General features: G+C 41.0%; 1 protein-coding gene across 5 annotated transcripts in view; it reads left to right on the top strand.

The window, feature by feature from the left end:
* The first annotated feature begins 905 nt into the window (after nt 1-905).
* Nucleotides 906-24931, top strand: part of CRBN (cereblon) — a 39933-nt gene continuing 15907 nt past the window's right edge. The window contains exons 1-6 of one of the 5 annotated variants that reach the window (XM_045024827.1): nt 1295-1454; nt 7696-7749; nt 7843-7952; nt 9447-9649; nt 11161-11310; nt 17444-17606. In XM_045024827.1, coding sequence (XP_044880762.1) covers nt 1388-1454; nt 7696-7749; nt 7843-7952; nt 9447-9649; nt 11161-11310; nt 17444-17606 — 747 coding nt within the window. In that variant the 5' untranslated portion in view covers nt 1295-1387. Of the gene's footprint in view, nt 1222-1294; nt 1455-2832; nt 3155-7695; nt 7750-7842; nt 7953-9446; nt 9650-11160; nt 11311-17443; nt 17607-24931 lie in introns of those variants that run through there. The other 4 variants (XM_045024831.1, XM_045024829.1, XM_045024828.1 and 1 more) reach the window with 4 other exon arrangements.

The raw sequence follows: 24931 nt of genomic DNA, 5'->3' as shown, positions 1-24931 counted from the left end.
AGACCAGCGTGTTGTTTGTTCCATGATGGATTAACTCGGAAATGCATTTGACCAAAATGTCCTATATTACAAATATGAGCCAAGAGTATTTCTTGAGAGCACCGTTTTGTGTACATAGGCCATTAGATACTGTAATCCCATCCCACATTTTGGAAGATAATTCTCACTGGTGTTTTCAAAAAAAAATTAAAGCATTGTGTTGTAAATAAATATGCTGTTAAGGGGAAGGGAAGGCACATTAAGCAGGGTCAGCATGGAATAAAGTGCAAATGTACAGAGACAGTTGACAGCTCGAAGCCTGAGACTTGACTGGGGACTCCGGGAGTGGACTGCAAAGGAATGATACCCTGAAATTGTGGCAGGGCGATGGGTATCCGGAACGGCTAAAAGAAGGAAGTTATAGAAATCAAGATCGGAGCTGAGCGTTTTAGCTGTGCAGAGAAAAAAAGGGGCATATTTTGGAATGTTAGGAAGAATTAGCAGGCGAGCACAGCTTACTGCACTTTCACTTTGCTCCCTGCAGTTAGTTTACTTTGGGCCTTCTGCTCATCTACTATGCCTGGAGGCCAGCTGGGCTTGCGGCTCCAGTGTGCTAAACACAGTACAAAATAACGAATAGGAGATCTCAGCTTTCATTTTTTTAATGAAGCGAGGAAGGGTGGGAGAGAGGGATATCACGTACAGTGAAGGGTTGCCCAAGTCTTATGAGAGCTGCATTTTTTCTTGGCCCCAGGGGCTGGTGGTGGCGGGTGCTTTTGCAAGGAGTGGACTGGCTAAGTGGAAAGCCAAAGCAAGGCAGAGGGACACTGAAGGGCGGGAGGGAAGTAAGGGGGCCAGGGAAGGCAGAAGGGGGCAGAGGGACTGACGCCACGATAAGGAGACTGACGCCAAGGGCGGGCTGGGGTTGAAGCAAATCTCTCCACAGTGGAAAGTACAGGAACCAGTTGATGCCAAACGCAGCGGCGCCCGCTGCCGCGGCTTGTGCTCGCTGCGGGCTGCCTGCGGCTGCCTCCGTCCGTCCCTCTTCCCAAGCCCGGGCTGGGGCGGGGAGACGAAGGGGTCCCAGGGAACCTGCTGCGGCCCTGGGGGGGGAGAGATCAGCCATTAACCCCCCGCCCCGGCGGTCGGTAAGCGGGACCCACGCGCCGGCCTCGCACCCGCCCCACGTTAACCCCGCCGCTGCCGGCAGCGCGAGGCAGGTCCCTCGCGGGACGTGACACGGTGAGGGGCGCCCGGCCCGCCGCTCTCCCGTCCGCTCCCGCCCCGCTGGGCGCCAGGGGTCGCTGTGCCGCGGCTCGTCATGGCTGCGGGTCCGCGCGATCCCCCGGCGGCTCCTCCTCCCGCCCGGCGGCGGCGGCTTCCCAGGCTCCTCTCCGGGTAAACAGCGATGGCTGCCGAGGAGGGAGGCGGAGAGCCCGAGAACAACATGGGGAACCACCTGCAGCTCCTACCCGGTAGTGGCTGCTGCCGCCGCCCCGGCCCGGCTCCCTGCGCGGGGGGAGAGCGAGGGACGGGCTGGGCGCGGGGGCAAGGGGCTGCGGTGGGGGGCAGGGCCCTGTGGGATGGGGAGCAAGGGGCTGCGGTGGGGGCAAGGGGCTGCGGTGGGGAGGCAGGGCTCTGGGACGGGGGGCAAGGGGCTGCAGGGGGGGGCCGGGCCCTGTGGGATGGGGGGCAAAGGGATGCAGTGGGGGGCAGGGCTCTGGGATGGGGGGGCAAGGGGCTGCAGTGGGGGGCAGGGCCCTGTGGGATGGGGGGCAAAGGGATGCAGTGGGGGGCAGGGCTCTGGGATGGGGGGCAAGGGGCTGCAGTGGGGGGCAGGGCCCTGTGGGATGGGGGTGCAGAGGGATGCAGTGGGGGGGCAGGGCTCTGGGATGGGGGGCAGGGGCTGCAGTGGGGGCAGGGCCCTGTGGGATGGGGGTCAGGGGCTGCGGTGGGGGGCAGGGCCCTGTGGGGTGGGGGGCAGAGGGATGCGGTGGGGGGTAGGAGCCTGTGGCACAAGGGAGCAGGGGGCTGCAATGGGGGGGCAGGGGCCTGTGATGCAGGGGTATCAGGGGACTGTGTGGGATGTCAGGAGCCTGTGGCACAGGGGTAAGAGGGATGTGGTGGGGGGGCAGAAATCTGGCATGGTGGGGTATGGAACTGCAGTGAGAAGCAGTGGGGCAGGAGACTATGGTGCAGGGAGGGGAAGAACAAAGGGGGGGTGTCATTTGGGGGGGGGGGGGCTCTGAAAATGTCACCAGGATCCAGAAGCCTGGGGCATCATTGGGGAATAGGGAGTGGGGCTGGGTGGTGGAATACTGCAGCACTGGTATGGTGGGGAAGCAAGTGAGACGTCTAGGGAAAGGTCTTGGACTCGTGAGCAGAGGAGGGAGAACTAGGAAGGCAACCTGAGGACTTTGGCAGGGGAGGAGGGATTGCAGTATAGCGGGCTCAGTGTAGAATACTAATAATAGAGGAACATGATATTAAAAGAGGTGTTTTTCAGTGGGGGACTAGGCATCATCAGATTAGGGGAAAGTAGGAGAGAACAGGTCCTTTGGCAGACGATGAGGTTGGAGGAAGGGAAGGAAGACAGGCTGTGTTAGGATGTGGTGTTTATGACTGCTTATGTACAGCCATCCCTCCTGGTTTCAGGGGTGCTCTGAATCTGCTTCCAGGAGAATAGCCCTGGCAGAGGGCTGCTCTTGTTCAGAAGAAGGAGCAGCAGCAGCATCTACTATTGTTTTCACTTTTACTTTTGTTTGTGTGTATTGAGGAAGCTTAGACAGAAATGGGAGGCGTTCTCTGATTATTTTTTTTATTGCTGCTCATGTAGTTGCAATCAGTATTTAAGCAGAGGGTAAGATGTGCAGAGGAAACAGTGCTTTGCAAATGAAGCTGCAGTCTTTGAGCCTTCATATGTCATGTCATTATCTAGTATTGGCTTGCTGCTTACTTACAGCAGGGAATGTACAGAAGTTAAACATCAGCCAGGAGCCAGCATAGAAGGGCAAAATAATTAAATATTGAATGTGTGTTAGAAGTTAGGAATGGAAACTTTATCTTTTAGATCAAGTCCATGCCCATGTAAACGGAGAATTGGATATTCAATATATGATTTATGTAAAGCTATGATTTATGGGAATGCTGAGCACTGATTCAAGGAGAACTGCAGGTACCTTTATCTATAGCTCAAGAGTTACTATCTTAGTTTGAAGTCCAAGAAGAAACTTTCAGTTTGATCACTGTAAATCGCACTAATAAGCAGGGAAGCTGGGATGGACCGTGGTTAAAGCACTTAACTCAAGAGATCTAGAATCAATTCCTCCTCCTGCCACAGACTTTCTGTGTGACCTTGAACCACTCAAGATAAGAATTTTAAAGCAGACTAAGTGCTTGTCTGCATGGGGAAATTTGCCAACATAAGGGAACCACTATAATTATACTGCTATAACTCCCCATGTGGACACGCTTCTTTTGGAATGAGTGCCTTCTCCATGTTAGTTTATGTTGGTTTGGAAGTGTTCTGAATTAATCTAGAAAAAGGCATTCCTATTCCAGACCAAGTGTGTCCACATGGGGAGCCAGACTGATATAGTTATAATAGTAAATTTCCTGTTGTGGATAAGCCCAGAGAATTAGGTGCTTAATTGACATTGAAATTCAGTGAGTGGGGTGCCTAACTCCCTTAGACGCCTTTGAAAGTGCCTGCCGTAATCTTTTCCCTGCACCTCCTTTTCCCAGCTATAAAATTAGGTACTTTCTTACCTCACAAAGGCATTGAGAGTAAATTCGTTAATATTTGATTGATGAGATACGTTTGAGTAGCTAGATTAGTGATCTGCCTTCTACAAAGTAAATGTAAGGTCTGTCATGTGGTTTGAATATTATCTTGGGTACTTGCCCTGACTTTGGCATAGTTTTAATATACTAAAGGTCACATTTTACTTTCAACTGAAAAATCAAATAGTTTCTTTTAGGTAAGAGAAGGCAAGATGTACTCTTTCTGTCTTCCCTCTCATTTTTTTTCTGATAAAATTTTGTAGAAAGTAAAGACACTGATGCTCTTTCAGTGTTCACATTGTGCTACTGCAGTAAAATGAGTCATCATTCCTCAGAGGCTTCCAGGCTCATTCGGCCAGCACACCACAGTTAATATATATTTTGGCAATGCTGTGCAAAACTTTGCAGGACACAACAGAAACCCATTACCCAGTGATATAACTGAATGAGAGTTCATTTAAACCAGAATATCATTTTTACATGGAAGGAATCAACTAGCAAAAATCTTTTGGGTATGAAGTTTTAAAAAAGGAGGGCCTAATACTGACTTGAATACAATTGATTTTATAATATACGCAGGACTTCTCCCTGGAGAAAGTGGGAGACAACTCTAAGTAGAAATTAAATGTGTTTCAAAAATAACTGGGAAGACGTCCAAGTGTTTAGAGCTCCAAAATATAGTTAAGACAATATAGGAAATGAGATTAGGGGGTTGTCAGACCCGGTCAATTCCTATTAATATGCATTCTGCACCGAAAATTGAGCCAGCTTGTTAAAATATTCATATCAGAGGGAGAAATGTGATATGTGCAAGGTTCATAACACAGACAAATCAGTTCATTTCCTCCTATGTGGAAAGTTATGTAAAATATATTAGCACAACATTTTCAAATGTAATTTACTTCTGGTGGAATTCTGCACCAACAAAATAAAAATTCTGCACACAATATTTTAAAATTATGCATATTTTATTTATCAAAAATAACACAATATAATCACACTAGTTTCAATTATTTTTGGTCATTTATTTCAAAATACTTGTCAGTAAGTGTGTCTGTAACAATACAGAAAACAAAAAAGATTCAGGAAATATTTTTTAACAAATAGATTCCTTATTAGGCATATTAAGACAGAACTCTGAGTAATAATTCATTTAAACTACAATACAGAAATGTATTTTATGCACCATTCAGAAGCAGTGCAAAGGCTTGGGGAGGTCAGGGGTAACGGAGGAGCTGAGGGAGAGGGAAGTAAATTGCTGGAAAGGAGCCTGGGTGTGAACTTGGAGGGTTGTTGGGTATGGGTGGGAAAAGTATGGAACAGGTTTTTGGGGGTGGAGGGGAGAGATTGTAGGGAGCTTCCCCCATGCAGACTCTGGCTGACCCCTAGCCTCTCCCATTCAGTCACGCACATTTGCCACTGTCCCCCATGCAATCTACTTCTTCCCCACTCAGCCACCCTCTGTCCCTATGTAGCTCTGCACCCCCGCCCCTGTCACCATGTGGCCCTGGACCTCCCTCCCCCATGTGGCCCTGTTCCTCCACTCCCATTCAGCCCATGCTGCGTAGTCTGTCTTCCCCCACTAGCCATTATGAGCCCCTGTCCCGCCCAGCACCCCATGTTGTCAGTCTCTCCATAGCCCCTGTCTCCTGACCTGGCCTGACTGGTGCTGTGAAGAAGGCAGGCTCTTTCTATTCGCTAGCTGGCCGGGAGCTGCTGCTGTGGACTATCGCCACAGTGCCTTCTGGTGGGCAAAAGGTGGAACTGCGGAAATTATTTTCTGCTGGGAGCTGCTGCTGTTCTTGCGCCAGCCACAGTGCCCTGTGGTAAGCAACAGGCAGAACTGCAGCAACATTTTGGCAGAAGCTTTTTTCTGTGTAAAAAATTAAAAGTATGCATGGCTCATTAATTATGCGCACATGCAGTAGCACAGATTTCCCCCAGGAGTAGTAATTGTCCACTGGAACATATAGAAAACTGTCAGCCAAGTACTTGGTAAAGCTTGCATCTGTGGCATTCACTTGTGATGGGTGAAGAGGAGAATTTAAGAAATGCCATGTTCACTGCTTTTGCAATCTATTCAATATTTACCTTATTTTAAGATCATTTACAGACACATCATATCTTAAAAGACATGCAGGTTGTCATGCATCATCATCAGAGTCCCAGAAAGGCTGTTGGTTTCTTTCTCATTGTGCCCCTTTACCTCTACTTTTGAAAACAATAGGGTCTTGGTAAGGGAAGGTTTATGTAGCCTGCACTTCCATTGCTGAGGTTAGAATTGTTCATCCTGAGACATCTTACTTTTATAAGCCTGACCTCTCTTATTGTGATTTCGAAATAAGATGCAGTTGCTGATCTTTGTCAGTATTTGTGGTTTGTATTTGGTTTGTTTTCTTTGTTTATTTTAAAGAACATATGAATTATAAAGACAAAAGCTGAGCAAGAAATCTGTCGCAACCCTTATATTAGGTCCGTTCTCTGTTGTAGTTCAAGATCTGAGTGATGTATTTCAACACCATTACAATAGATTCACTACTCAGCATTTATTGCTAGAATCCTGCAAATCTATTTTAGACAGCTTACATGAAAACTAGGCATGAATATATCATGTGAAGGTCATTTTCATTCCTCTTCTGAAGGAAAAGTATGAGTGTCGTGCAACTAAAGGAGAAGTGTTGTTTAATTAGCTCATTGCACTATATGGATATAAACCAGGGGTCGGCAACCTTTCAGAAGTGGCGTGCGGAGTCTTCATTTATTCACTCTAATGTAAGGTTTCGCATGCCAGTAATGTTTTTAGAAGGTCTCTTTCTATAAGTCTATAATATATAACTAAACTTTGTTGTATATAAAGTAAATAAGGCTTTTAAAATGTTTAAGAAGCTTCATTTAAAATTAAATTAAAATGCAGAGCCACCCAGACCGATGGCCAGGACCCGGGCAGTGTGAGTGCCAATGAAAATCAGCTTCCGTGCCACCTTTGGCACGCGTGCCACAGGTTGCCTACCCCTGAATAAACTAACAGTAGCCATTATGTAGTCAGTGGTCATGCCTAGAATGATCACTAGTTAGCAGTTTATAGAGATGTGTATTACTTTGATTTTCTCCACTGTAGTCTCTTACATTTAATACAGTAGAAAAATATTAAAATTTTTAAACACATTTTATATGTAACTGAAGTAACTATTGCGAGCACCGAATCACTAAATACTTCTCTTATATAGGAGATGTATTTACTACATATAGATTATGGAAGTAAAGGACTAAAAAGGACATTGCAAATTTAAAAATCACACTTTTGTCTGAAAATATTTTTAGAAGTAACGTGTTTAATTACTGTAATGCAAGAGATTACTACTTTCCTCCAGTTTTACATATTATTTACTTTTGTATTTGACAGCAATTTCTAAAGAATCAAGTTAATAGCTTTCCTTCATAGTAACTTAGTTTCATTTACTGATTTGTGTGGGTGTTTCACACAATGATGAGTGGTTAACAACAACAACAAAAAACTTGGCCTGAAATATTGTCTGAGGGGCTCAAATGGGCGTAGAACTTGATATTTCTTTTAACTCATTTTGTGTAGATACTACTATGAACTTTTATTATGCAATTGTCTACATTTCAAAGTACTATAAATGTAATAACATATTTAAACATCTTGCCATATAGCCTAGTTTTCTGGGTTCCTTCAGTTAATTTCCTTACATAATGTGAGTAAAAATTTGGAATTAAGAAGTACTACTTTGTATTATAATTGGACATCTTTGGTGACAATATTGTTTCATGTAATAATTGCTGCACCTTTTTCTGTTTGGTGCCTTGAAAACATATTACCAGCACTTGACTGTTTCTGTGAAAATGTGATTCTGTGCAACATCAGGAAAATAGTTTCCCAAAAAAAGGGAAAACTCATTTGTTTTTCACCAGTTTATAAATATGAAGACTATTTGCCTACCGAAGGATATATTCCAGGGATGCTGTGTATCCTCTTTTTCCTGATGCTTTGCGTTTTCGAGGCAGCTTAACACTTGTTGGATGATGTTTCTTCTTGACATTCTGTTTCCTGATTGCTAGCAGAGAGTGAGGAAGAGGATGACCTTGAAATGGAAGTTGAAGATCAAGACAGTAAAGAAGCTGAAAAGCCAAACATTAATTTTGACACGAGTCTGCCAACATCACATGTGGTATGTAGTTTTTCTGTGTGCTTTCCACAGCATCTTAAGCATTCTTGTGAAGAGGTTTTGATCCAGTTGTTTATAAATATACAGGCTTGGATTTAATTAAAGCTTTTGAATAAATGCGGTGGCATTCCTAGTGTTGTCAGGTTACTTAGACTATTCTTTCAAATATTGTCCCAGGAATCCCTCCTTTTAGTTATAGTAGTAATGGAATAGAGACCCTAGGTACATATAATTAACTTGAACTTCTACAAGAAATGAATGGTGGGTATTTAATTTAGCGCAGTTCTAGTTGGTGATCTCCATCATATACTTAATGGATCAGGGATTATATCCTAAGAATGGCCGCAGTGGTCACCCTTATTTTCAGTATAGAATCGAATGGCTACTTGAAGCCACCACCCTCTCATGTATAATTGGGTCTTCCAGAGTAAGGTTGTGGCATTTTGACAAAGCACTAAGTGTTCACGGCTGTAGCCTCTGGCGTGCCAGTTCTGTCTGAAAATAACAGACTTCACACATCCAGCAAAAGTATATCAAAGTTTCAGAACTAATTGAAAAATCTTCAATTTAAATATAATTCAAAGTTTTTACATGCTGAAAAGGCCAAGCATTTTAAAAAAATCAAACACAGTAAAAACTCAAGGTTTCATAAACTTGAATGGGCACCATCTCTAGATAGCAATGTGCAAAATTATGTTTACTGTAAGGCCAGCAGAACAACCTGTAAAATATTCCTTTGAATTAAAATGTTGCAGGATTCCTGCACTCTTGTCCTTCCACTTGTCTTAGAGTGTTACTAAATCAATGGGCATTTTTAAAAAGCGACAAAGAGTCCTGTGGCATCGTATAGACTAACAGACATATTGGAGCACAAGCTTTCATGGGTGAATGCATGCTGACGAAGTGGGTATTCACCCATGAAAGCTTATGCTCCAATACATCTGTTAGTCTATAAGGTGCCACAGAACTCTTTGTCGCTTTTTATAGATCCACACTAACACGGCTACCCCTCTGATGATGGGCATTTTTGTAACTTAAGTGCAGCTTGCAGGCCAGAAGCCCCTTATGGAGTGCTTGCTGATGAGCTGCAGGGAACTGACTGATCATTTGGCAATGGTTCTCTTGCTCATTTCTAGCTGTTAAATCATTATATATTTTCCTAATATTACTTTTCCATTTAAGCAATTGGTATAGTTGCCACAGGAATGTTATGTGATCTCAAATATAAGATGGGTACACGTGATTGTGAATGTGAGGGAAGGTGACCTATTAATATTAAGATGCAGTCCACAAAGAACCTCTGTATTAATCCATTAGAACCAGTTTTTTATAATCTTTATTCCTTCATTGTTCAATATTTTTAGAAACTTTGCAAATACTATTATGTTGTCATCTCCTCAGGCTAGACGTTTGGTCTTGCTTTATACCTATTAAGCACCAAAACTTCTTGTAGCTTTCAAAAGTAATATGCTGTGATATATATTTTTTGCTTTACAGTATTTGGGTTCTGATATGGAAGAGTTTCATGGGAGAACGGTGCACGATGACGACAGCTGTCAAGTGATTCCAGTGTTGCCCCATGTGGTAGTGATGTTGATTCCTGGACAAACCTTGCCTCTTCAGCTTTTTCGCCCTCAAGAGGTTAGCATGGTGCGGAATTTAATTCAGAAAGACAGAACCTTTGCTGTTCTTGCATACAGGTAAAATACTCAATAGTTACTGGTGCTATGAAGCTTATGTTTTATCACTGATTTCTTTGGGCAGAATATTAAAAACAGATGGCTGAAACACTTCTGCAATATATTACATGCTTTAATGGCTTATAGAGTTGTGTGTTAGAAAACCAAGTTTGCCTAATTATGTAAAGATTTAATTGGTTTGTTTCATGACATCATCACAAACATAATCCCTTTTGAAATATGGAGGATAATACATTTTGGGGTTTTTTTATGTGAATATTTTATTGGTTTAATTAAATGTTTGAATGCAGTGCCCCTCTTTGCTTAAAATGAAAAGTCTCAGGATCTGGAATATAAGGACACAAACCAGAGGTTAGCTTCTTATTTTCTAGAACTTTATTTATTTAAAAGTGTGTTTTGCATGTGTAATCGAAAGAATGTATTTCTGATTCTCTTTTCCGCAAATTAAAACCACAGACCGCATAACTTGTATGTAACATACTTAGACATATGATTCAAATAGAGCTAAGGCAAATGAGGAGATATTGGAGCTAGTGTGTGTGCGTGCGTGCGCGCCTGCCTGCCAGCCAAGATGTCAGGCTTTTCTCATTGCTTTGGTTCTTAGCTGTCCCTTGTTGTTTTCTCCCTTGTTTCCCCCTTCCCCTGTCATAGGCAGTGTACCCTGGAAAGATGCTGTTCTTGCCATGTGCCTCACCGCCATATAAGAGCTGAGGGGTCTCCATGAGTCCTAGTTAAAACAGTCAAGTTGCAATAGCTCCTCCTTCCTTCCCTCTTTCACTCCCCACCTGCACCAGCCAAAGAGATGTTCCACAAGGGATTAGAAAGAAGTAGAAATATGGTTTGCTTTCTGTACAGTAGCTGATGTGGGGAGAAGCCACTGCAGCCCCTCAGTATCTGAAGGTCTTCTCGAACTCCAGCAATCTTGGGAGTGTTAACCAAGGTTCCTCACTTCAGAATCAAGTCCTGCCTATGTATTGCCCAGACTGGTTAAGAATTTGCACCTCCCCTCCTTCCCCCCCCCCCCCCCGAGATGTTACTAGATCATACTGGGAGCAAGAGATGCTATTTTCAGAACCATACAGTCTTAAGAATTTGTTAGTATGTTCATTATCAATTTTAAAGACAGAATTGTGTTTGTTATGATTATGTCATGGCAGAATCATTCTCCTTGCAGATCAGCCGTGTGCTGAGTCTGAAGGGGTTTTTTGCTAAGTAATTTCTGAATAATTGGTAAACGCACAAAATAAACAAAATTAGACTTTATTTTTTAAATGAAAACAAATATTGCTTCCCCTTTGTAATAATTCAGATAGCTGAAGAGATTTTCCTCCTCAAAGTTAAAAACAAAAATAGTTTTGGGCTAAGACGAAGCATGGATAATTTCAGCTCCAAAGGAGACTTTTTAAGAAAGTGATGAATGAGTGAAAAATGGAGGCGGGGAGGGTTAATGGAAGTTGAGTGAACACTACCTACCGTACAGATTACAATGTGTATCTTATGCTCTCTTTTAGCAATATACGTGAAAGGGAAGCACATTTTGGAACAACAGCAGAAATATATGCCTACCGAGAAGAACAGGAGTTTGGAATTGAAACAGTCAAAGTGAAAGCAGTAGGAAGACAGAGGTTCAAGGTGCTTGAAATAAGAACTCAGTCAGATGGGTAAGAAAATAGATAATGTATGCATCTCTGTGTTCAGCAAAACTAGTGACTTCTAGCACTTTTTGTAATTGGTTGGTAAAATATGACTCTGAAAAAATTTTCTCTCTGAAGAAAATTTTTACTCTTCCCAATGCAACATTTTAACTGTAGTGCTGGGAAATCATGCCTCTCACGGTCACTGAACTGATTAGTCATTACAGATCAGGCTGTATTTTTAAGGTTGCCTGACGCTGCCTGTTATAAGACCCTGTTTTCAGTAGACTAGAACTTTACAAAATGTTAACCGCAAAATGGTTCATCCATTTCTGAACTCAGGCTAAGGAAAAATACACTGATTTGCTGTGTTAATTTTTTTTGGCAGCTTCTTCTTTTAAAAGATTTACCCACCGCTGCTTTGGAACAGGGACTTGAAATTTGGCCAAGGGCATGGCCTTTGTGTCAGGAATGTGCTTTTTGCCATCCCCATGAAAACACACCCAGATTTGGTCAAGTTATAAGCCCTTGAAAAATCACAGTTCTCACTTGTTCAGTAGAGATTTCCTAGATTTTTAGCAGCTAAATTCCATCTCTGCACATATCCCCATTATGCACATATGTTATGAAATAGTATGTGATAATGTAATTATAGACTATTTTTTCCACAGGACCCCTGCCTCTTTCAATGCAGAGAATGGACCTGCTTTGAGGGTGAATCAGGGTTGTATAGTGAAGGAGACTGTTGCCTGTAGGACCCCTGGTTTGTTGCAAATGTTTGAACGTTTGTAGTGAATGAGGTAGGGGATTACAGGAAGAAAAAGAATGTCATGGTTAAGTCAGCTGAGTGTTGCTCTGGATAACTGGTTTCTGTCCCTGCCTCTGATGGAGTTCATGTGTGATGCTACTCAAGTCACTTAAACCAAACTTGGTTACTAATTGTGAGTTCCTCATTGCCTTCCTGACTAAGTCTCTGGAGTCTGATTTGCAGAAGGTGCTGAGGACTCTTAGCTACAACTGATGTCAATGGGGGCTATGCTTTGAACATATGAAGTGCCATATAATAGTAAATGCTCGGGGGCGGCGGGGGGAAATCAGGTCCTCAGCATCTCAAATGGGGCACCCAAAAATTAGTGGATACTGTTGACCTTAATCTCTGTGTCTCAGTTTCTCCATCTGTAAAATGTTGATGATGCTATGCCTTCATCTCACACAGGTATTGAGGAAATAGATTCATTAATGTTTATGAAGCACTTTGACACTATAATGATGAGCACCATAGAAAAGCCAATGAGGAAGTTAATTCTGTCTTCAGAGCAGGGAGGAATAAGTGTGCAATAAATAAGGCCTGGGGCTATTTGTTGAACAGTAAGGAGAAATTAAAATGCTGAATAAGTAAGCACATCCATCCTGTCCACTGAATTAGGCAGAAGTCCTGTGGAAAAAGTAGTATGTGATCATGTAATTAAAGACTGTATCACATACTCACAAGAAAAAATAAAATTGCACAGGCAACCTTCATTCTGTTTCATTTGAGCTAGCCAGTATATTTACCTGTGGGGGTTTTTTGTTCTAAATTGCGTTCAGCTCCAGAGGAGCAGTATCTCCATACCTTATATGTCAGGCAATGTTTAGCCTTTTATCTGGACAGGACTAAACCATTTTGTGCTTTGCATCATTTATTTGTGTCATATGCAGACCACATGAGGGTTCAAGCAGTCTCTTCACAGACTGTCTCCAAATGGATAACATCCTGCATCAAGATGGCATACGTCTGCTCAGCGGGTGCAAGCTTGTTCTGTGAGGACTCAAGCAATGTCCATAGCGTTCCTCAGTGACATTTCCATATTGGAAATATGCAAGGGTGCTATGTGGTCATTGATACATTCGTTCACAAACCATTACCCCATAACCTCATATTCCACAGTGGATGCAAGCTTTGGTAGTGAGGTCCTGCAGTCTGAGTTTAGGTAGACTCTGAACACCGCCTGCTGCAGCTGGGGGACACTGCACTTCTGCTTGTGTCACCTAAGTGGAATACACAGCTGCATCTACTTGAAGAAAAAATGGGTATTTGTTGTTAACTGGTTCTTCGAGATGTGATGGAGACCTGTATTTCACAACCCACCCTGATCCCCTCTGCATCAGAGTGTTGTTTCTGGGCATTCAGTGTGAAATTACTCCATTGGCGCCTCCTTCTCCTCTGTATCAAACACTAACTTTTGTTCCTTTACTTTACCAGTTCACAGTTTAGCTTTCCCATAATGTAATCAATTTCTTATCCTATCTCACTGCTTTGTGATCCATCTCCTTCACTCCACCAATGATGTCAGCCTCTTTTACCAGCTTGTCATTTCTCCCATAATCACTTCTCACCTTCTTCCATGCTGCCCATTAAGCATTAAACACTATTCCCTAATCAATTTGCAAGGAAGTTCTCTGTTCTCTATTATGATGCCTGTGGTTAACTATATAATGATATTGGCTAGATTGGTGGCCTGTAGGTGATTCATTAAGACCTCTTGTCTGCTTATTTAAAAAAAAAAATTAGACACTTCTAAATTGTGCACTCAGTTGAGAATATATGCAACTTTATATTCCCGGTACTGTCACCCATGTATTCCACTTTCTCCTTCTCCTATCAGGAGTGCAGGAACAATTGGTATAGCGGGGGTGCTCAGAGCCATTGAACCAAACTGAACCCTGTATACAGTGGAAACCACTTCAAGCGTCACCCCTAGTTCCAGCACCTATGTCTCCAATTATGTTCTACACCTTGTTGGATCTTGTCTTTATTTAAAATGTAACCACTCTGGGTTAGAGACCGTATTTTTCTATATATTTGTACAGAGTGCTGCACTGTCCCTACTGAGGACTATGGGTGGTACCAAAATACAAATAATATTTTCATTTCTAAATTTACATTTAGAAATGAGATTTCCTGTCCACCCACTTCAAAGGAACAAAGTAAATGTTTGCATTCATTGCTCAGCACAGCAACATTCTTTTTAAAAAGAAGCATTAGAATATCAGCTAATTGAGCAATCTGATTAACTAATCATTCTGTTACTTTACAGTAACCTTAAGTAAAAGATTAAATAATTTGTTGCCATTTACAAAGGCCAGTACTGCTCTGCTCTTCCTAACCCTCTAATTTTTTGCTTATCTGTCACTGATCATTTGAATTTTGAAACAAGAAAGTTGTTGTTTGAACACAAGATGGCAGTACAGAGTTAACCACAGTAGCAATCACATCTGTTATGAAAATTGACTATCTGGAGGTGGCAAAGATACAGCTGTTGTGTTCTGCTGCTAGAATATTTTACTATGGCAATTACATTCTACACGTGATTTAGAAAGTTTATTATCCCACAGCAAAATATGAATCAAGAATATGTGAAACCTTAAGGAATTTGTTTTTTAGGTTTTTAGAACTAACTCAAGATAGAGTCTAAAAATTATCTACAAACAAGATATTGCTTAACTTTTTAAAGATTAAATTTATTGTAGTGCTTCAGATCTTGTAATATAGTCTCCAACACATGTTCAGTTTTGTTGCATAGTTGGGGAGGCATTCTCATATTTGAAACTGTTCCCTGCACTTACACCTTGTACAACAAATACATAGTTAATAACTCCAGTGTGCTGTATTAAACTTCCCTAGAGTGACCTTTGAACCACAGTTAAAAATCAAAGGTTACCTAAGTATATTTCTCTTGAACCTTTTTAAACCTTTCTATTCTTTAAGTCACATAAAGTGACTATCAAAAACTAAAGGGTGCCATTCTTTTTTTTTATTGCTCACTTTCGTCCTATTATTTATCTTCAGTAAATATTAAAATATCACTTTAGAATATGATCAGCATTTGTAGTCAAGGCAACAGTTACTACTAAAAATATGCAATGGGAAAGTACACATTAAATATACCAGAAAAAAGAAGCAGAAACCTAAGTCTCATGCTTTTCTTGTTGAATTGAAACATGTGGAATCACACTTTTAAGCTGACAAATTCATTTTAGTATTTTAGCATTCTTGATGCTGTGATGGGTTGAATCACGAAAACCACCTGGGAGCTTCCACCTCTTGTGACCAGACTACTTCTACCACTGCTTTCCCTGCCAGCTCAGGGCCCTGTCTTGCTGAGCCAGACACACCATCTGCTCCAACAAAGACCCAGGTTCTGAATTACTTGCCCCAAAGCTGCAGGCTTCACTGAAGGCACCTAACAGAAATGTTCCTGTCTTTAACACCTAGATGCCCAACTCCCAATGGGGTCTAAAGCTAAATAAATCCATTTTACCCTGTATAAAGCTCATGCAGGGTAAACTCATAAATCATTCACCCTCTATAACACTGATAGAGATGCACAGTTGTTTGCTCCCACGGGTATTAATACATACTCTGAGTTAAGTAATAAGTAAAGAGTGATTTTATTAAATACAGAAAGTAGGATTTAAATGGTTCCAATTAGTAACAGACAGAACAAAGTAAATCACCAAGCAAAATAAAATAAAATGCGCAAATCTATGTCTAATCAAACTGAATACCGATAATCTCATCCTCAGAAATGCTTCAGTAAGTTTTTTCCTCAGACTGGACACTTTCCAGGCCTGGGCACAATTCTTTCCCTTGGTACAGCTCTTGTTCCAGCTCAGGTGGTAGCTAGGGAATTCTTCATGATGGCGGCTCCTCTCTTTGTTCTGTCCCTTTATGTATCTTTTGCATAAGGTGGGAATCCTTTGTCCCTCTCTGGGTTCTCACCCCCTCCTTCACAATGGAAAGACACCAGGTTAAAGATGGATTCCAGTTCAGGTGCCATGATCACATGTCACTGCAAGACTTCATTGCCCACTTGCCAGCACACAGGTATACAGGAAGACTTACAGGTAAAGCACAGCCATCTGCAGACAATTGTCCTGGTTAATAGGAGTCATCAAGATTCCAAACCACCATTAATGGCCCACACTTTGCATCATTACAATAGGCCCTCAGAGTTATATTTCATATTTCTAGTTTCAGCTACAAGAGTGGTACATTTATACAGATAGGATGATCACACTCCGTAGATAATAAGCTTTGTAATGATACCTTACTAGAGACCTTTTGCATGAAGCATATTCCAGTTACATTATATTCACTCATTAGCATATTTTTATAAAACCATGTAGACTGCAACGTCACAGATTTATTATACTGTTAAGAGAACAGAACTTATAAAATACTTTCCTAATAAACAGTATTCTTGGTAGGTGGTGTGGGGGCGGGGGGGAGAGGTTGTTGGTTTTTTTAAAGTACATTGGCCTTTTTGGGGAGTAGGTGACCTGATGTATAAGTGGAGTATTAAAATATTATTACTGTCTGTATCCTATTTCTGCCGATTTTGAATTCTAGCTAATCACAAGATTTAGGGCTTAAAGAATGCAAACTGCTTTTCAGCTAAACTTCCTTTCCGAGAGTTTGGTATGTATTAGCTGACTGTTACTTTAATACCAAAAATAACTTGAGGAGACAAAAATCTAAAAATATAATGCTGAGGTGGTAGACTGTTCTGCTCTGACTCTACTTCCAACCTGACTTCAGTTCTAATCACAATTCTGATACATATCCTATGCCCTTAAAAATGTTGATGACGCTTATTTTGTATCTCATGATAAAGGAAGCTAACTCAGAAAGGAAGAAAGTAACCATGCTGAAAGTTTTAGGTAGTAGTTTCCACATTCCTGCATAAAAATATGTGATAACAGAATATTCATTTAAAGAAAAAAAAATACAGATTAAGAAATCTAACTGTTCTTAAACAGTGATACTTTATTCAGTATGTTGTTTTGAAAATGTGGGATACACTTAGCACCTAAAAGTGCTTCTGGTGGTTTGTTTATTAACTGGAACAAATTTCAGTGGACCACACCTTTTGAATTTAGCAAAGATGTGTTCTGTTTGCTTTCAAATACATACATTCTATGCTATATAGTCACAACAGTAATTCAGTTTATACAAGTGAGACTTAAGTAACTTTAAAAATCTAATGAAATGGCTTCATGTTTGAAGTTTTACAGTGCTGTATTAAGGTTTGTTCTTCTGCACATATTTACATAGGCGTTGGAATCTAAACTGTTGCTCTTCTAAATTTTTTATGTATATATATTTTTTCTTTATCAGAATCCAGCAGGCTAAAGTACAAATCCTTCCTGAGCGAGTGCTGCCTTCGACTATGTCAGCAGTACAGCTGGAGTCTCTCAATAGATGCCACATATTTCCTTCTTCCAAACCTACAGCATGGCAGGACCAACATATACATCAATGGTGGCAGAAATATCAAAAGGTCAGAAGCTAATTGTGGGGTGTATTTTTTGTGTTTTTTTTTTTATGGCATTTCAAAAATCAATATGTTCTATCTGTGCGTCTTTAAAGAAAAGTGCACAAACTAGGACCCTATATGTCAGCCTTCTGCTTTTGCTGCAGGCTGTGTGGGTTGTTTAGCAATGGACAACAGTGGGCAGATACACATTTTGTATTAGATTAATTAAGTCGTATTTTAAATACCATGTCATTTCTTTAGGGGAAGTAATGTTGTATGTGTATATCTTGCTAAATTGCTGGGACGGTATAAAGATTGCCTACATGGGGAAATTCACCAGCAGAACTATACTATTACAGTTATTCTGCTATAATTATACTGGCATAACTCCCCATGTGGACACTCTTATTTAGGCATAAGAGTGCCTTTTTATTTACATATCTTATGTGGCTAAGTCCACATGAAATCTGTTAATGTTTGTGGTGGCACTTAAACATAAAAAAAAAAAAAAAGCTAAGCTAAGAATCCCAGGCTCTCAAGACACATTTACAAACGCATTCTATCTATTGGGATGGTCAGTGTTAGGAGATTGTGGTGATAGATTTAATTCTCATTATGTATCAAAGGGCTTGATTTCTAGTTCCTCTCACTAAGATTTTTTTTTCCCCCCTCATGTTAGTTCTGGTCATCCATCAGTTTCTTTCCTCTTTCATTATCATCCCAACTTCTAGTACTTCAGGTGAATTATAGACCAGTCAGCCTAACTTCAATACTGAAACAAATTGTAAGCACCTAAACAAAATAGCCAGCATGGATTTGTCAAGAAAAATCATGTCAAACCAACTTAGTTTCCTTCTTTGACAGGATTACTGGCCTACTGGATGAGGGGGGAGCAGTACCTGTTATGTATCTTGATTTTAGTAAAGCTTTAGAAACAGTCCCACATGACATAAACATTTACTAGTTTGCTTATGTTAATGTTCTGCGTTAGCCGCTTCTGTAAGTGTACCTGGTTTGTTTTTTCTAAACTAGACTTCTTTATCATGTACATAATTGAACCTCACTAATCTTATGCTGATTAGTGAGGTTTGTAGAATACTGAGAGCTGGGGATAGGGTCAGCAAGTGGATATGTTGTTCTTTGTGGGCAAATAGAAGGGTTTCTTCTTGACATGCCCTGGGCTTAGCTTTGACTTGAAAACTATTGGCCATCAGTGCTGCTATTACTGCTTCTGCTCCTGTCTTGGTGCTGCTGCCGTGGCTTTGGGTTGGCTGTAGGAGAGAAGAGGGTTGTGGTAGCTGATTTGTAGTGAAAAATTTTAGAGTGCCGTCATTTCCTGTCTTTTCTCTGTGGCTGGGTAAATTCAGCTGAAGGGCAGAGGTGGCTTCTTTTTGTGGCTTTATTGATCTGTGGGAGCACTGAGAACTTGCACCAGTGGAAGAGCATGAGGAGCATCTGCAAGTGGTCTAATCTCCTTCCAGGCATTTGATATGTGGGTGAGAGGTAATCCACGGGTGACACTGTATTCCTGTAGTTATCCACAAGGAGGCAACTTCTTGTATTTAAATACATAGTTTTTTCCTCTCATGTTAGGAGTGGTGATCCTAGACCATAGACGACAATCTCATAGGCTGGATGCATTTTACTGTCTTCTACTAAATACTGTAAAGGAAATTTTATAAATGAGGTTCATGAACAGGCTGACAATATAATACAAGAAATAGAAGTTACTTGGTCTTTTTTAATAAATTGACAGCATCATGTTTTAAGATCAGAGGCCCCTAAGTGTTAATCCAATACAAATAATATGTCCCTTTCTGAATAACACATTCTGAAGAATCCTGAATATCCCAAACTGATATTTGCTTAATGCCTTTTTGTTTAAATATAATCCTGTTTCACCCTCGTTATTGAAAAGAATCAGAAAGAAGGCAGGGCATAGCTGATTGCAAGTCCCTCCCTCCCTCCCTGCATATGTTAATCAGGTTGCCCCACACTTTTGCAGTGAAAAAAGGTGCTTTATGGCCAGAGTTCATTACCTGCAGAAAGTAACTCATCAACAGAAAATGCAAATCCAGCCTTTCTGAAGACCAAACCTCTGCAGGAATCAAAAGAAATCAGGTGTGTAGTGCTCCTAAAATTCCTTGCATCTCAATTCTCCCACCTGAGAAGCTGGTACTTAACCCTAAGAAGCGGAAATATAGCCCATTTTTAGCACATTCATGTTGTAATTACATCTCTCTTCATATATTCTCAATATGATACCCACGTCTGAAATTATATACAAAGTATTTCTGCATACTGGACAGGTTATTAGGCACCGAAGTAAGTTATGTCTACCAGAGAACTACAGTATTTATATTTAACCTATTTGTTTTGGACAAACTCTATATACTTCTAATGCTACTTCATTGTTCTTGGCATAAGTTCAATACAAATATTTCATTTTCAGAAGAGCTAGTATATAATTTTTGGTTACATATTTTGAAATTTAAATTCAGAAAATTAATTTGATTTAATGCAACATTAAGGTTACATATTTAAAAGTCAGGAGATGCAAAGCATAAGGTTCACACAGAAACCTTTATTTGCCTGTGTTGCATATGCTCTGTCTGTAAGTTCTAATAACAAGTGAAAGAAGGCATAATATATATGAATTGGTGTTTCTATGAGAATCTTAACTATTTTATTTCCTTGTCTCCTTTTTAAAGATGCAGCTTTATGCTGCTGTAACTTAGCTTTTAGAATTGAATTCACTTTTTTTAAAAAAGAGAAGAGGAGAAACTGCTATTGTACTTTAATAAGGTGTTGGTCATGACTAATGGGAATTTAACTTCAATTTCATTCATTTCCCCAGAGTATGCTCCACTGGTGCAAATCCTCTCTCCTTCCCTATGCCGTGGAGTTGCACCATTGCAGCTGTGCCAATGGCTGAAATTGGGATAATCTACAATGTAAATGTTTCAAAAGAACCTAAGGGTGTGTCTTCACAGCACAGTTAGCTCTGGTTATGACTCAAGTCTTGTTCCTAACTCAATTCCTGTCCACATACAAAAATCTCTCCCTTAAATTAAGAGGTGTTTTAAGCTCAACCTTAGCTGGCCTATCAGGGAAGTGAGTTGAAGCTCAAGTGATTCTGATGCTCAAGCTAGTAATGCAAGAGCTCAAATTACAGTAGCTAATGCAATCACTCTGCTAATCCAATCAGTCTGTGCTGTTGCTGCATGTTTGAATTTAATAACCATTTGAGACTGTCAAATAACAAGCTCAAATGGAATTATTTAATCAAAGATTTAATCAGAGATTAGTTCAACACCATCCAGAAAGAAAAGATATATTACCACCTTTGGTGTAAGTTAGAGCTGGCCTTTGTATCTCTCCCCTGTGTAACTGGTGTGATGATGACAGGTTTCATTTCCCTACCTAATTCTTATAATATGTCTATCTTTTTTAATGGGGTACGAAACAAAGAAACCCCTTTTATGGATGGAAAAATATTTTCCCATGATTGATTTTTGCCATATGTTGTTTTAATGTTTTTGTTTACCTCATTAATTATGGAATTTCCTTTATGGTATTTGTAGGCTACAGGTTTGATAAGCAAAACGGGAATTCTAACCAAGTCGCTATTCCTGACAACTGGCAATTCCCCAAGATATCTTTTAATAGATCCCCATTTCATCATTGCAGAAAACATCTGCAATAATAATTGTTCCTTACCAAACAGACCTTCCTATACCTCTGTAGACTCTTTTGGTAGTTTGAGGGTGTCTCTTTCCTGGACAAAGCAGCAAAGAATCCTGTGGCACCTTAGAAACTAACAGACGTATTGGAGCATGAGCTTTCATGGCTGAATACCCACTTCGTCATATGCATGTAGTGGAAATCTTTCCTGGACCTCTGTTTTCCCACAGAGTTGGATCTCTTATAGTCTAATATTCAATCATAGGTCACTCACAGGTTATGGACCAATACTCTGGCCTTACTAGTCAAATGCACTTTGCTAATACCATAAAGAATTTGGGAGAATAGATAATATATAAATGAATTTAATATACGGTAAGAACCTCAGAGTTATGACACCTCAGGAATGGAGGTTGTTCGTAACTCTGAAGAAAACATTGTGGTGGTCCTTTCAAAAGTTTACAACTGAACATTGACTTAGTAAAATTTCAAAGCTGTATTATGCAGAAGAAAAATGCTGCTTATAACTATTTTAATTTAAATGAAACAAGCACAGAAACAGTTTCCTTACCTTGTCAAATCTTTTTTTAATTTTTCCTTTATTCTTTTTAGTAGTTTACGTTTAACACAGTACTGTACTGTATTTGCTGTGTGTGTGTGTCTGCTGCTGCCTGATAATGTATGTCCAGTTCCAAATGAGGTGTTTGGTTGACCAGTCAGTTTGTAACTCTGAGGTTCTACTGTACGGTCTTATAAGAGCAAAACTAACACATTGGTGACCTGGTCTGGTCCCCAGCTGCGAGGCTGTCAGTTCTTAGCTAATGCCTGCAGCCTGAGCAAGAACTAGCATCTGGCCTGCCAGTGTCACAAGTACATCTCAGTATTAGTACTTTACAATATTGGCTGTCAACCAGTTACAGACAAGGTACATACATAGTGAATCAAATGCTTTCCATTCTAAAGAAAGTGCTAATACAGTATCTTTAGATTGGTGAACTCAACCTTGCAACAGCCTTATTGTTCAGTCTTCCTGTTCCATTTATAACAAGTGCTACAGATGCATGTAACATAAAATGGGGTGTTCACTGCAGCAGGTTCACAGTGTGGGGATGTTGCCATTCCCCTTAGACAGAGTTACATATATACTTTCTAAAGCTCAGAGCCATTCATTGGACATTACGAGCATTCTTTATTCATCTCCAACATAAAGTTGTCCATGTAATTATGGAAGCATCACTGCAATGCTTTATATAAAGAAGAAGGGCGTTTCCATTCTACTCATCTTTGCAGGGAAGCAATGGCTTTGTGGGAATGATGCATTCTCTTCTATAGACTCTCTAGTTATGCATCTATCAGGGAAGAACAAGAATCTGATGGACCAGCTAAGCAAATCCCAGTAGATACCCATGAGTGGTTACTGAAAACATCAGTGATACAGGAAATCTCCACACGCTGGGGACACCGTCACCTCTTTACAACCAAATAGAATGCAAAATGTCAAAAGCTTTGTTTGAAAGCAGTGCGACACATTTTGGATGAATTCCTTGTGTCCTGGAGCCAGTGTCTCTTCTGTGCTTTTTCCTCCTATAAACCTAATATGCTGGATTCAAAGTTTAAAAAAAAAACAGGGCAAGGCAAAGTCATTTTAATTGCACCCACATGGCCCAGACAGCAATGGTTCACAGACCTTCTGTGCTTTTCAGCAGGGATCTGCGAGAGACTACCTCTTGTTCCAGATTTGCTGACTCTAAAAGATGATCAAGTCTGTCATCCAGACCTGAGCTCTCGCCAATGGAGTGTTAGGACAATGAGTTTTTAATTGACCTTGAACTATCTTGTTCCAGTGCTGTTCAGAGTGTGTTAGAGACTGGACACCGGTGGAATCTCAAACAAGTCCTGGCTTGCGGTATAGCTCGACTCTCTCCTCCCATTCTTGCTGTTCATGTCTGGGGCCTGTGATTTGGGTTCCTAAAAGGTATCCACAGCAGTGTGTGGGGTGGTGGTGGGGTCTCCGCCAATATGGCCTACAGCTCTTTGTAAAAGCGGCAGGTCTGTAGCTCAGCATTGGATTGACTGTAGGCCTCTTCTGGTATGCCTGACGCAGTTCCTTTGTTTTTCATGCAGCACTGGTACTGATCTCAGTTGTACTCTTTCTCTTGCATCTACCTGCAATCTGTTTGTAGATGTCCATGTTATATAGCTGTGCTTGCACAGCCTCTTTGCCCAGGAGGCCAATATGTCCTGTCTACTCCAAGCTGGAGCACATCTGGAACATGTAGCTGACGTGGTCATCTGGGCAGTTGCACCGAACAACATAGCTGCTAGGTTTGCTCGCCGTGAGGGACAATCAGGAAAAGGCATTTCAAAAATTCATGTGGTTTTAAAGGGGGTGTTGGCTACTGTTCTTCGGCACTGGAATGGCTTACCTAGGGAGGTGGTAGAATCCACTTTGACAAAGCCTTGGCTGGGATAATTTAATTGGGGATTGGTCCTGCTTTGAGCAGGGGGTTGGACTAGATGACCTCCTGAGGTCCCTTCCAACCCTGATATTCTATGATTCATGACCCCTGGGCAGTGCAGTTCACAGTTGTGACCAGAGTGGTTAGTGTCTGGGTTTGTGGGACAGCTGCTGAAAGGACTGTTAGGGTCAACATAGGTAACACAGTATCTACACTGATGCTGCATCGACCTCAGTACATTGACCATGGCTCAACACTGCTCAGGGAGGTGGTGTTACTGTGTTGGCTTAATGGAGAGCATATGTTAATGCAGGGGTAGGCAACCTATGGCACACGTGCCAAAGGCGGCACGTGAGCTGATTTTCAGTGGCACTCACACTGCCCAGGTCCTGGCCACCGGTCCGGGGGCTCTGCATTTTACTTTAATTTTAAATGAAGCTTCTTAAACATTTTAAAAACCTTATTTACTTTACAAACAACAATAGTTTAGTTATTTATTATAGACTTATAGCAACAGGCCTTCTAAAAAAGTTAAAATGTATTAACTGGCACACAAAACCTTAAATTACAGTAAATGAAGACTCGGCACAGCACTTCTGAAAGGTTGCCAACCCCTGTGTTAATGGAGGACAAATTTGAAATGTAGACATGCAGAGCTAGGTAGACACAAAGTGGCTTACGCCAACGGAACTTTCTAGTGTAGACAAGGCCAAAGGTCTCAGTTAGGATTGGGTGTTGTGTTTGTTTTTTGGAGAGTAAACCTCTGTCCATTTGCTAATGGACAGAGACGCACCGTATTCATTTCTCATATGTCAGTGAATAATATAAAGTTTTCAAATTATTAGAATAAAAACGAACAAGGAATTTTTGGGTTGGTACCTTCACATGCCAAGATTTCTGAAGGAAGATTATTTGACCCAGTAATATCCCTGAAAATAAGGGCTTATAATTAAATGCTGACAGATTTTTAGCTAGACTATTGCGGTAGGTGCAACTGTTAAGACACCCACACTAGTTTCTTTAAATAAAGAAATAAAATAAAATGCCAGTCTTGTGTACTTGAGTTCAGTATCTCAGTAAAAGGTCTCTAAGTATGTAATGACCAAGTATTTTCACTGCAGAAATCAGTCATAATAGATGTCCTTGTTTTGTGTTGGGGCATCAGCCTTCCTAGAGAATCATTTATTCCCAGCAAGTAGCCTGTGT

The sequence above is a fragment of the Mauremys mutica genome, chromosome 7, assembly GCF_020497125.1.
Source record: "Mauremys mutica isolate MM-2020 ecotype Southern chromosome 7, ASM2049712v1, whole genome shotgun sequence".
In the NCBI taxonomy this organism is placed as follows: Eukaryota; Metazoa; Chordata; order Testudines; family Geoemydidae; genus Mauremys; species Mauremys mutica.
Note: the sequence above shows the minus strand (reverse complement) of the source record. Positions and strands in the feature narration are given on the sequence as shown.